The sequence below is a fragment of the Passer domesticus genome, chromosome 10 (assembly GCF_036417665.1).
Source record: "Passer domesticus isolate bPasDom1 chromosome 10, bPasDom1.hap1, whole genome shotgun sequence".
NCBI lineage: Eukaryota > Metazoa > Chordata > Aves > Passeriformes > Passeridae > Passer > Passer domesticus.
In genome coordinates, this window is record NC_087483.1 from 33,738,007 (window position 1) to 33,751,431 (window position 13,425).

The following is a 13,425-nucleotide window of genomic DNA, read 5'->3' on the forward strand; positions in this document are numbered from 1 at the left end:
CCATTTCCCAGTGTGCTGCTCTTTCGCACTCTGGTACTTCCCTGCTACCTCCAGCACACACCAGCAAAATGTGGGTTAATGGGGCAGGCGTGGCACAGAAAAGAGTCTCTGGTGGAATCATTAGGGTGTGCTGGCAGGCTGCCAGCTCGGTTGGTGCAATTTTACACTCACTTTTCAGCACAAGCTTAAAGGGGAATCCTCTGTTCACTTTAAGCCTTTACAGCCAGTGAGAGGCTGCTGGGGCATTCCTGCCCCTGTCCAGACCTCTGATGAACAGCTGGCTGGAAATTCTCATCTAAGCACTTGCAATGATTTGTTGCTGTGATTGTGGCTTTAAAACTGGTAGTCAGAACTATTCAAAATTAATGGATCTTCATGGGGTCGATTAGTGATATTGCTGTCTCCTATGTTTGGATTTTCCCAGAGTTAAAATGCAGAGTCCGAGTGCATTTTGAGGAGGGGGCTTAAGTACTGCAAACTGAAAAAGAAACACCAAAACCTCAACCCCTGGGAAGGCATAGCTGAGCAGGCACAGTTAGACTTCAGTCAGTACCATACACACATACCAAAGACTGTAGTCTGTCCTGCAACAGGCTTCAGCTGCATGTGAAATTAATAGCAGCTGATAGTGCTGAGCTCCTGAAGGGGTTAGGTTATCATAGCTGTAGGAGATTTTAATTTGTTACTAGTATATAGAGCTAATAAGAATAAAATAATTAGTTATTGCTGTATAATAAATAGAAATTGATTTTTTTTAACTACCTGATATTATATTTATCTTATTTTCTTTCTTTAAATGGAATCAATATCAAATGCATCTATTTGGGTTTACAAATTATAGATCAGTTTTCCTGTGAAACATGCAGCCCGAGTTAATGCCTATTGATCTGGAATTAGAGAGCAAAAGGGTTAAATCTCAATCCCTCTCTGATTTATATTTCCCTCCCCTTCTTCCCAGCTGTGGACATGGATGGAAGATCTGCAGAAGGAGCTCTTAGAGGATGTCTGTGCTGACTCTGTGGATGCGGTTCAGGAGCTTATCAAGCAGTTTCAGCAGCAGCAAACAGCCACCCTGGATGCTACCCTCAATGTTATTAAAGAAGGGGAAGATCTAATCCAGCAGCTCAGGTAAGCACCCACCTGGGGCACAGGTGTTGAGAAATCTGATGCATGCAGTGCTTTAGGGGTGCCTAAATAGGGAACTGCAAGCTAGGATCAATTGGGGGAGTTTGTTAATTCTTTGCTTATTTATAATTCTTCAGATTTTTGGAGTGTTTTATTGAAATTACAGGGAGTGATTTGTGTGGACTGATTAGAGTAGTCTGTGGATCAGCACTGGTTTCCTGTTTGACTGAGAGATTATTTATAGGCACTGGGAAGTGAATGAAACCAAATGTGTTTGAAGTGAATATTTTTAGTTGGTATTTATAGAAGATTGTTAAATGGTTGTGAACTGAGGCCTCGTGATTTATATGGTTATTCCCGATGTAGGGTAAGTGTATTCCTCTTAATAAAATACACACGTGTCTAACAGTCTTCACTGTTTCATTTTGCATGCAGCACCCTTCTATTTATCTCTGTGTATGTGGGTTTTATTCAGGGTGTCAAAGAGGCTCTTTTACTGCTGGTTCTTCTACTAGCACTGTGAATTAAACCAGCTCATTTTTGCCTAATTTAAAATACATGAAGAGACTAGTCCCAAGAATTGGGGTGGGGGGAGATGTTGGGGTTTTTGTTGGGTGTTTGATATTTATGTTTATTTTCTTTCTTAATCTGCAAGTATTGTCAAATGAATATTTGCAGAGTAAGCTTGTACAGAATTTGTGATTGTGAAATCTCTCTCATTTGTTGTTACAGTGGTTTTCTGTGCCTTTAGCTTTGTTGACAGCAGTGAAGTTTTCCTGCCTTTTAGGGATGTTGCTGGGCACTGAACCAAGTCCAATACATCACTTATTATTTAGATCCTTGTGTTGTTACAGGTTGCCCTTACCCACATGTGTGCATGTTCTGTATACATTATAATATGCAAATATCCCAGGTTTTATGCATTTCACCAGACATTCCAAGAGAGTGACATCATCTTCCTCACCCTGAGCTTTCCTAATGTAATGACTTTACTTCTCATCTGAGATGTGCAGGAAACCATGAGCCATGATAGGAACCTGAGAGGAAAAGCCCAAGATGCTCTGGAATGCAATGGACAATGAGGGCTCTGGTGGAGCTCTGCCCTTAAGAGCCCTCCTGGAGTCCTGAAGTATTTTCCTACTGCCATATGCTGAGCTTTCCTCTAAGCTTTTCCCTGTCATCCTGGATGAAGAGTTTTCACTGCTGGGTCAGAAAAAAAAATAATGAAAGGACTGCTCTAGGTTTTGATTGTCCTTCAGCCCTGGGCAGGCACACCAGAGAGCTCGTGGAGATTCCTACCCTTGCTGTGTGTGGACTTGTCAGCACCACAGGGGAGGGAGAGGGACTGGAGTTGTGGTATTGCTTGCCAGTGTTAGACTTGGGGAGGAAAGATCAGGAGTGGACATTCCATCCTTCCATTCATCCTTGCTGATGAGATCAGTAGGATAAAAACATGCTGGGTTTGGTAAGGGAGCTGCCAGAGGGGAAGGGGTTTTAGCTGAGAATGTGTGCATGGCCAGCTGCAGCAGGTCAGTCAAAAGTCTGCATGGTAACTTACTTTTATGCAAAGATATTGTTTGCAAAGTTTAGGGCATTTCTATGAGATCAGAAAAATGGCAGTTAAATTGTGGGCTAAAAATATTTTTGTTATTCTTCCCAACTATTGGAATGGCATCACTTCAGTGTGAACACCCATGGAGTAGAGCCTGGAAGGGACCCTGTACAAGCCCATCAGGTGGAGTGTGGAGTGGTTTTTAGGGTTGCAGAATGTGTCGACATTCAGAGTCCTTGTTCTGATTGTGGGCTTGGCCTAAAGGATTTAACCTGAGTCAGAAGGGAAGTGTGGAGAGTGGCCAGGGTAATACCTGGAGCTGAGAAGTCAACGGAGCATGGGAAAGAGGTGAACTGCAAGATGGTGTGTGGGACTTCAGCTTTTTATAATGTGAACATAGTCCATTCTTGTCTTCAGTCTTGGAAAAGTGACTGTGGCCTCAGCTTTGAGACTTCTTTTTAATCAGTGTCATGCTCCAATGTTTGCAAAGTACCAAGGCAAGTTTCGTGGCAGCTGTGTTTAACAAAGAGAAGCTGGGGTCTGGTTTGTTCTCTGAGCAGCGAGCAAGGTGGAACAAGGTGAACATATTTGTGCAAATCAGTCCTCTGGTTCTGATGGAGTTAATACCAAACGTTTGAATGCACAGAAAAGTTTGCAGTGGTGAGCTGTCAAGATGAGCTGGTTCAAGTGTTGGATTTGAGCACTCTGACTAACTGCAAAGCTTGTAATGTGATCCTGGACTCTTTCAAAGCAGAGCAGTGTGGAAAAAAACCCCATTGAAGCTGCCTCTGTGTGTGCCCACTCTTACCAGCTTTCATTGCTGCTGGCAATGGTAAAGAACACATGGATAAAGGAAAAACTAGAATTGCTGCAGTCTTTCCTTAACACAGGATTGCATTTCAGTGTGGCTCACATTGTACCTGCCGTGAAGAATAGATGAAGATTGCAAATGCTACAACAATGGAAAGAATGAAATACACTGCTCTTATCAAGCATGTCATAACACAGGTTAAAAGCAATAAAATTACTGGAGCTTTGGAAAGTTTTACATTTCTTGTTCTTATCTTTGAGAGAACAGATTTTGGTTTAGAGAAGATCATTTGTGTAACAGCACTCTGTTTCCTCCAGATAGGCAATGAAAAGCTCAGCTGCCTGAACTAAATACCATGCCTGGGACTGCACTTCACACAAGGTCTTCAGGACCTCAGTGACTCCATCAGGAGGCCATACCTATCAGCAATAAAACAGGCCTGCCTAGAAATACTGTGCATGTCATGGTTCACACAGGAAACACTTCTCTCTCTTCCTTATCAGAGCTTTACTGAGGTGGTCCTTGTTCTCAGCAGCCAACACAAAGCAAACCTTTTGAACTGCAATTCCAGGGGTGCTGCTGGGGGCAACATTTCTGGTCATCTGTGAAAGGCAAAACAATGACTTGCTCCCGTGAGATGAGAAAAGCAGGAATGTTTGTGGCTGAAAAGAAAAGCCAATGAAGAGTTAGGTATCTTGCCTTTTTTGCAGTACTTCAGAATATAAGCTTTAGATAATAGATATTTCTCATTGAGCTTTCTCCCAGTGAAAGCGCTGAAAGTGGTTTTAGGAGCACAGTGTTCATTTTAAACAAAGTCAGCAGCAATGTACGGAGTCCAATTTTATGTTCACCAGAGTTTATTTTGGGGGTTTTTGTCCCAATAATTTATTTGAATTTTAAAACTCTAATCCATGGCCTTTCAAAGATTAGTAAGGGTATTATATTTATTCTTTCCAGAGTTTCTCATCACCAGACAGAACAAGAAATATTGTGACAGAAGCATGCAATCTCAGAAACGTTTTTCTCCTGTAGGGAGATCTTTCTCAGACCAGAGTAGCTAGGGGTGTTGTCAATGCCTTATCCAAGGAGACTTAAAAAAACACAGCAGAGTACTACTCTTAAACTTTTATATTGCATCAGTCACTGAAATGCAAGTGTGGCTTGATTTGAAGAGTGAAATGTTTAATGAAAAAGAATTTCTAAAACTAAATGTGTCTCTAGATCCCGTGAGAGATTATTCAACACCGGTCTTGAATAATTCATTGAGTAATTTAGATAATATATGAATAGTAATAATCCTGCATCTGAGTGAAGACTTATTTCATGTCCTTTTATAGAAGACAGGTGCTGACTGAAGGAAACAGAACTTGATTGGATGCAGCCTCAGATTAAGCTGTAGTTTGAAAATCTCTAGTTATTTTCATTCCTCCTTCCTCTGTGCAGCTCTAATGTGGAGGCAGAGACCCTGTGATCACCATGAATGTGAAAACAGACAGAGTGGGGCAGAAGCCATAACACCTGGAGAGAGAAATATCAGTGTAATATTCCCATATAAGCAAGGGAAATCAGTTATACTTGCAATTAAATCTTGTTTTAGCCAATGTGTCAAAGACAAGATTAAATTTTGGCTTCAGAATTTCCTTTCTGACCCTTCTGAACATTGAGGGACTTGTGTGGAGCGTTTGAGGATAAATTTCAGTTCTTTATGTCTGCAAATAGTATTTATCCATAGAACAGTCACTGAAAAAAAAATTGCTGAAGACATTGCAGACTCATAGTATGTGAGCCTATTAATATACATGAAAGCACAAATAGAAAAGAAACCATCAGGGCTTTCCTGTGCCCATGCTAAGCTTTCAAGCACAGCAAATTCCCCTTTGGTCCTGGCCCACTAGTAAAGGGTTTGCTCCCTTCTGCTGCCTGTAAATGGAAAATGTAACTGGAGCAGTATCTGACCTGTCACAGTCACATCTCCTTTAACTTCCCCCAGTGAAAATACAAGTCAGGATTTCTCTTGCAGTTTCAGAAAGGTGTGTTGTGGATTTTTTGTGCTGTATCCTGTATCCATTGCTGTACTACTTTATCCAAAGAATACCAAGCACTGCTAGCCATGGTCTAAAATACTCATAATTCTGATTCAATTTATTTGTAAGTAATAGGGCAAATGCAGGAAATTACCTTGTGAAGGTCCAGGAGGCTGAATAGCATCTCAGTTTGATGTAAGTATAGGCAGGAGCAGGTGACCCTGTAGCATTAAAGGTGATTGCCAGCCAGTCTCCTCAAGAAAGCCCCTGAGGTTGATGTGCATCTCCTCCCCTGCCCCTCCCAAGCATGTAAGGTCACAGTGTCCACAACACAAGAAAGGATGATCCCCCTGCTCCAACTTTGTGCCAAGCTCAGGAGCTGCAGGATTTCAGGGAGTAGAGGAGATGAGTGTTGCACACACCTTCCCTCAGCCCTCTGTGCTTGGCTTTGCTCCTCAGCAGCACGCAGAATCACAGATGTGTAGCTCTTGCTCTTTTGCCTGCCTCACAGCTCAGCCCTAACCCTGCCCTCTGCCTTGACACAGGGACTCTGCTGTTTCCAACAACAAGACCCCCCACAACAGCTCCATCAGCCACATCGAATCCGTCCTTCAGCAGCTCGACGAGGCCCAGGTACAGATGGAAGAGCTCTTCCACGAGAGGAAGATTAAGCTAGACATTTTCCTTCAGCTCCGGATTTTTGAGCAGTACACCATTGAGGTAAGAGCTGGCTGCATGACCTGGGTGGGGGAACTGTGGCAGAGAGAGAACATGTGAGCATGCCCTGTTAGGATACATCTTGGGCTGCTTGATTCTGCTCAGCTGTCCTGTGTGGGGGAGAGAAAGTTACAACTGTGCTTTAATTCACACTTAATGAATCCTTTTACTTTAGGATAAACTGCCAGAATGCACAGAAAGAGGTGCATGGGTGCTTCCCTGACTATGCTGGGAATCTGCCTGCTTTGCAGAGAAGCTTTATGAGATGCCTTTTATAACTCTCTGTTGACATGAGTCACTCAGGGATTTGAAAGTTCTGTATCACTTATTAGTGAGGTTTGTCTCTTCAGATACAAACAGATTCACACCTGTCTCTAAGCCACAGAGTGAAAAAACACATTATGCATAAAAGGAAATAGTATTTAAAAGGTGGGCTTTTTAGACACTGCAGTGGATTTATTTAAAAAGGAAAAAAATGTCCCTTATAAAATGAAAGGGACATATTTATGTCCTCATGCAAAAAAAAAGGTATTTCAGTTCTGTTTTGTCTTCTCTTTTGGAATCAAAAGCACTGGATGGAAAATTCATCAAAATGCTGGGGTATCCTTGGAGTGAGAAATTTTCAGGATATTCCAGGCAATCTCAGTAATGACTTTCTGTAGTTCTGATAGGAGATGAAAAAGGAAAAAAAGTGTATTAGCTTGTAGACAGTCTGTGAGACTGATGTCAGTGCTGTGTCCTTTGTGGGGTCTGTTCCTCCTGCAGTATCTCTGTAGTGCTTGTTCAGTTCAGGGAGCACCTGGGAGTGTTTGAGGATGATACATTCCTGGAGGTATTGTTTGTAAATCTGTAGGTTTATTTATTATTTATTTATTGTTTGTAAATCTCTAGGTGGGTGCTGGTAACTGCTGGGAGGTTTAGAATGCTGTGTTACATTTTGTGTTTAAGACATGACATGATGAATTAGAGTGGAATAAAAGGCAGGAAGCAAGTGTCCAGTTTCCTAAAAGGTGTCCTGTTCTATAGCTGAATGCCAGACATAGGAATCAGTGAGGAGGATCTGAGCTTCTCTGCTGTGACTGCACAGTGAGGTATTTCACTGCAGTCTGTCCTACAGTGCTTGTTAATTATATAAATTGGAATAGTTTCATTTACTTACCAGTTATGTGCATGTGGAACCTCCTTGCTATTGAGAGGCAGCATTCTTTGTATTTGTGTATAAATATATAAATGTATCTATTTCATGCCAGATACTGCTCTTTCAGCAGAGTATGCTATCTCCTATACTTAAATAGAAGATACTTTTTATACATGTTAGTGTGGCAGATCCTGAATAATTGAGAGTTTTACTTTAAAGATGTAAATGGGTGTGAATGCTGTACTTGAACATACCCATAAATAGCATGTTTCCAAAAAAGAAGAAAGAGATAACCAATATGTGCCTCTGGAACACCCATAGGTGTTTGTAGACAGTATGTGGTGAACCCAAGTGAGTTACTCATTAAGGTTTCAGCCTGTTTCGCTGGAGATTCAAGATCTGAACCTATAATTGTGCTGATTTAAGTAAAAATATTTTTTAAAAAATTAAAACAAATTGCTGTTCTCAAATTCCTTTTCTTTGTAAATAGCCTTTCAATCAAAGTGTCACTACCAGTCATTACTTTACTGATGGGGCTACCAAGGCATCAGGAGAGGATGTGACTTACATTATTCCCCTCACATGGGATACCAATATGGAAATATTTTGTAGATGTCTTTGACTTGTTTCTGCATGGATCTTACTTCTGTATATTCACAGAATGGAGTGGCTGGAGCACAAATTGGAAATGTGCCTCAGAGTCTTCTAAAATCAGATTAGCAAGAAAAGATTTCAAAGAAAATCACCATTAGTTGTCACTCTAGATTTGCTATTTTTTATCACATGAACATCTGAATTCCCTCTGCAAGATTAATATTACAGGGAAATCTGAGAGCGTGTTTCCTAGAGAGTCTATGGGCAGATGATTTTATTTAGAAAGCTCCCTCTCTTGGAAAAAATATTTTTTTTTTATTTTAGAATAATTATGACAATTTCTACTGAAAACATAGTGAAAAACACATCCAGGACAGTATCTTAAATTCTTTAAGTACAGTTAGTGCTTAAACAAGAAAGACAGCTTGATGGATAATAAAACAAAGGCAGTTTGAAATAAAGCATTAAATAACCCATGTATGCTATGCATTTCAAACAGCTGAATTGGCTCAAATTGACACAGTAATGGTGCTTAGAAAGTGGATTGCAGTCAGTTGCCTCAGCTGTATAATGAAGATTCTAAGTCAGTAGGAAACTGTTACAAGAATTAACAGAATTATCTCATGCCATTGTTGAGAAACAAAAAGATTTTTTCATCACCGTAATTTAAAAGCATGTAGTATTTCTGATGATTGACTATTCCAAGCTATTGAGGAGAAAAATATGATGACATTTAAACAGGAAATTAACTATTTTTTTCTACTAAAGACAAGTAGCTTGAGCTATGACTGGAAATGTATTTGGGTTATTTTCCATAATAGCCTAGATCCTGCATAGATTAAGAATTGTGAAATAATGTGTACCAGTGTGATGGATTGTCAATTTAATTTCTCCTTGTCTAGTCTAGCTAAGCCCCCTTCCATCTGTCCAAAGACCAGTGCCATATTGAACACATCCTTAGTGAAAGGCCTCTACCTGCTGCAGCTGTGTTAATCCTTCCTGCACTCGCACAAACTGCCTGCAAAACCTGGCTCCTCCTCCCAAACTTGAACATCTTTCTCCTCATTGCCACTTCTGCCTTGCCAAGCACCCAGTTTCCCCTTTTGCCCCCTCAGGTGTGTGTTCTTGGGTCTGTTGGTTCTCGTGCTCCAGGGAGTCCCTTGGCATGAGGACCCTTCCCTGGCCACTCTGGTGAGAGGAAGATTTGCATTGCTCTAGTGGAAGCTGGAGGGATGCAGCTGTGGGAGCCCATCTGCTTCCAACAGTTTTAGGGAAGGCTGCACATCAGAGCTCAGCCTCAGAAAATATCCCATGTGGTCTCTTTCCATCCAGTTTTGGTACTGAAATTTCTCAATTATGTTAATTTTGCCTGCATCTTTCTTTCTGTCCTTCTTTCTAATTAATAACACAAACAAAATATTAGGATTTTTAAAAATACACAAATGGCAAACGAGTGATTTGTCTTTTTGTTTTGCTTAGCAAGTGTCTGTCTTTTGTTCTTTGGAACCTACCCTGTTTTGACTGTTCTCCACAAATGTTGAAATATGTGCCATTGATTACATAACCCACTCCTCTGGCAAGCCTTCCTAAACTTGCACTGTGCCTGTCTGGTTTGCAGCCCTCCGGGTTTTTGAGCTTTTCTATAATCTTTGCACCTTGACAGAGGTTTGGAGTTCAGACAAACTTTAAGATTAATGCTTATTGTACAATCAACACTTATTTTCATCTATTTAGGCATTATTGATCTTGTACTTCAGTGAAACCTGTCAACTATTGTTGCATTTTGTCTTCAGGAAAAAAAACTTTCCTTTAAGAGAAGCCACCTGCCTATTTCTTTGGCAGGGCGGACCAGCTGTGTTCATTTAGGACTTTTAAGCCTCACAGGCAGCTTTTGTATTGCACTGGACTCATGGCAGGTTGGGCAGAGATGAATTTGGGTACAAACACACAGGCCCATAGCATGTGCTGCCTGTTCTTTCTTGCCTTAATCTCATTATATTGACTGATATTTACACTCTGGGTTCTCAGGGTAAGTTATGAAATCCAAGCTATGGCAGCACCTGAAAACAGACATAACAGAAACATGAGAGACCCTGGCTGTCCCTATGGGAGCTGTTCTGCCCTGAGTTTTAACACAGAAAATGACAGCCCATCCTTTATCTAGGAAATGTGTCTAACTCTGATTCCTGATAGGTTTTATCCCTTTACCAAGCCACTGGACGTTTCAAAACCAGACAGGATTGTTGGGGTTGTATGGTTGGTCTTGCTATATGGTACAGACTTAACTGAGTTTGTGCAGCCAGCCAGGTAACTCGGGAGATTTCATGGAATGTGAATGTGGGAGCTGGTCTGCTGTGAGGAAATCAGGAGCAGGGCTGGAGGGGTGAGGGCTGGCAGACATCAGCAGCAGTGCTGGCACCACACTGAGTGTATTTTACTACAAAGCGCAGGCTTGCTCCAGAGTTACATCCTCAGGAGTATGCTTTGTCCCTTCCTTCAGAAATAGTAATTTAAAGGCTTATTAACCATTATTTGAGTGAATACAAACATACTCAGCAAAATACTGAGTAAATGTATAAGAACCAAATGGTAAAATGCACTGAGTGGCAACCCCTAAAGAATTACTGCCATGCAGAGTCTTTCTGCATATTTTTCCCTTTAAACTTTTGTAGAGAGATTATCAAACTCACCTGCAGGCCTCTGTAGAATGCTATGACTGAGAACAGAAATTATCTCAGCCAATACATGTCCAGCAACATTTGTTGGTTACCTCAGAAAACCCCCCTTCCTTCTCTGTAAGTGCACAGTTTGTGGTGATGGGAGTGGGATGGCTGAGCCTCATGCCCAGTGGGTGCAGCTGTGAAAAGCAGGTGAACAGCACTGAGCAATGAGCCCTGGAGTGCCCAGGGGCACTGACCAGCCACCAAAGGGAACAGAGGGCACACGGGTGCAGTGCATGAACATGAGGGGTGTGAAAGGCTGGGCTAAAGAACAAGAAGGAGTAGATGCTTGTAGCCTTCTGAGTGGTAAGGTGTTACTCTGTATGGGTGAATGCTTAAAGCCCTCTGAATCTGTACTGTGGTGCTCTGTGTACTGTGGCTGTCTCTAACTGTGACATATGCTGTGACACTTCTCCCTTTTCTGGAAGTGTCCAGCTCCTTCCTTTTCATGCATTGTTTCCTTTCCTACAATATGAAATGCTAGCTAGAACCTGTTTTCTGTAGTCTTAGAGTTGTGTGATTCCTACACCAGGACAGTGCTGAGAGGGATTAAGGGGGTTCCCACTGCACAGTATAAATTGGATCTTGTAAGCTGTTATATTTCAAAAAAATCCATGGTCACTAAAGCCTTCACCTGATGGATATCTAATTTTCCCCTATTCAATTTCTTTGGCTCCATTTCACCTGCTAATTAAATTTTTCAGCCTTGATTTCTCTTGCTGCTTCTTCTGGCTGCTCACAACAATCCCTGAGCATGAGTTTAGGAGGAAACAAGCGCCAGCTTTCACAGCAGCTCATTTCACTGTTATTTACAACTCATTTGAGCATCCCATTCCAGGTTTATAACACTAGCTGTACCTTTCAAGAGTATTAGCTGCCTGCATGAAGGTACAAGATGTTTTGTAACCCCCTCACTGACTAAGAGCTGACACTCAGATGTGAACTTCTTTATTAGAAATAAGTGTTACAGAGCTTTTGAGATGGATTTGAAAGATATTTCCACCTTTTCTGTTCATAAGATGGGATCCTGAAATGTTTCATGCTTAGTGAGTTTTTGTTTCTCATTTCCATCTGTGCTGAGTTTTCCAACTGCATGTCACTTCACTTTAAGGAAAGGAATGCTCTAAGCTGTTCTGGGTACCCTGTGTTTTGGAGCTGAATTCCATTGTTGCTCCAGATATTTTTGGGATTCAAAGGAGTCAAAAGCACTGGAGCAGAATCATCACTGTGACAGTCCTTTCACACTTCAGTGGCTCAGGTCCCCACTAAGGCACTGTGGCATCTCTGTCTGTTGTCAAAAAAATGGGGTGACATTGTTGTCATTTTGCACAGCATCAGCCAAAACCAAGGCCTGAGAAAGAGGAACAACAAACTTTCTGCTTATATGATCTGTAGAAGTGACAGTTCCATTTACCCCTTCCCATCTCAGTCTGCTCCTAGACCCACTTACAGTGCCACATCCAGTCCTCTGCTCCTTCAGCCTGCTCTGCATGATCTTACCCTTGGCATTCCTGTTGCCCAATCTCTGGTGAGTGCCTTAGAGATCTGGTCTTACCTACTCTATTATAATTCCTCTCTTTCTGCACTCACAGACATTCCCTCTGCATTCAGGATGTGGAATTTTGTTTTATTCCTTCCTGGATCAAATCTTACCTCTCATCTCATCCATCCCCACAGTTAATCCCAGCTGTATGGCTGTCACTTTTTTTCTCTTGAAATGAGATAGATCTTGTCTTTTCAGTACAGATCTGCTCTGTGCCTGTGTGACTATTCTTCCTGTCCTGGCTCATCCCCATGCTCTACCCACTCTTCTCACCTTTGCTTCTCTTCCTACTTGCACCATCATTTTTGTTCCAACCTGCCTCCTACATTTGCTTATTCTTCCCAGGCATCTTTACTCTTTTTCAGATCCCTCTTGAGCCCACTCACTTTGTGTTGATAGCTTGTGCTCCCAGGATAGAACTTTCTTCCCTCCTCCTCATATGCCCTTCCTCAGCCCATACTTCAGAATATCAGCTTCTCTGTGATTCATTCTCCATATAGCATTTATCTTCTTTCACTTGATTCCTCACTTCCCCTCTCCACCTCCTTCAACTGGCAAACAAAATTTTCTGGTTGCCATTAAACATGACTTCAGATGTTGAACACTGAATTAAGGCCTAACAATCAGCATTCAAGGCTCAGAAGCATCATTTTGTATAAAATCTCATCATCAGCACCATAAAAAAATATATATACTTAAGGATTTAGACAAGAAATTATTGGAGATGTACAATTGCCTGCACAGCAGCTGCTGCAGCTCTGGCAGGCTCTTTGGCCTAATTCACAAGCTGTAATGTAGATATGAGATGCCTGGATTGCCTCTATAGTCATTCTTACTGCTGCTGCTTTTCACCTGTGTGCTCTTCTCTACAGAATAATGATTCTTCAGTCCTGAAGAACATGTCCCTCTCCATTTGGTCATGTTTCCTGCTGATGTTGCAACATGACAAATCCAGGAGGCAGCAAATGCAGCAGTATTGCAGGAGTGGGAATTTGGATATATTGAGTTGCTGCTTTAGCAGGATTCCTGCCTAAAAACTTTGTGGTCTAGACTGTGGTCACTGTGTCTGCATGGAAAGCAGACCTGGCTGCCATAGTCTGTATATCCATAATTGCTCTGGGATAGTCTCATGGAGCTCTCACAAACCCAACATTTACTCATGTGCTTCCTCCCTTTCTCTGATAAGGATATCTCACTTCAT

General features: G+C 41.7%; 1 protein-coding gene and 1 long non-coding RNA gene across 11 annotated transcripts in view; both read left to right on the plus strand.

Moving 5' to 3' along the window:
- The window catches only part of KALRN (kalirin RhoGEF kinase), a 473,084-nt gene that overhangs the window by 288,380 nt on the left and 171,279 nt on the right, over positions 1 to 13,425 (plus strand). For all 10 annotated transcript variants that reach the window (XR_010369452.1, XM_064435043.1, XM_064435045.1 and 7 more), the window contains 2 exons: positions 959 to 1,128; positions 6,058 to 6,232. Coding sequence is in view for 9 of the 10 variants with exons in the window: in XM_064435043.1 (XP_064291113.1) it covers positions 959 to 1,128; positions 6,058 to 6,232 (345 nt within the window). In the remaining variant the exon portion in view is untranslated. The remainder of the gene's footprint in view (positions 1 to 958; positions 1,129 to 6,057; positions 6,233 to 13,425) is intronic.
- LOC135309134 (uncharacterized) lies at positions 1,136 to 5,696 on the plus strand. Its single transcript, XR_010369455.1, has 2 exons — positions 1,136 to 1,492; positions 2,809 to 5,696. It is a non-coding gene; the product is annotated as an uncharacterized LOC135309134 (long non-coding RNA).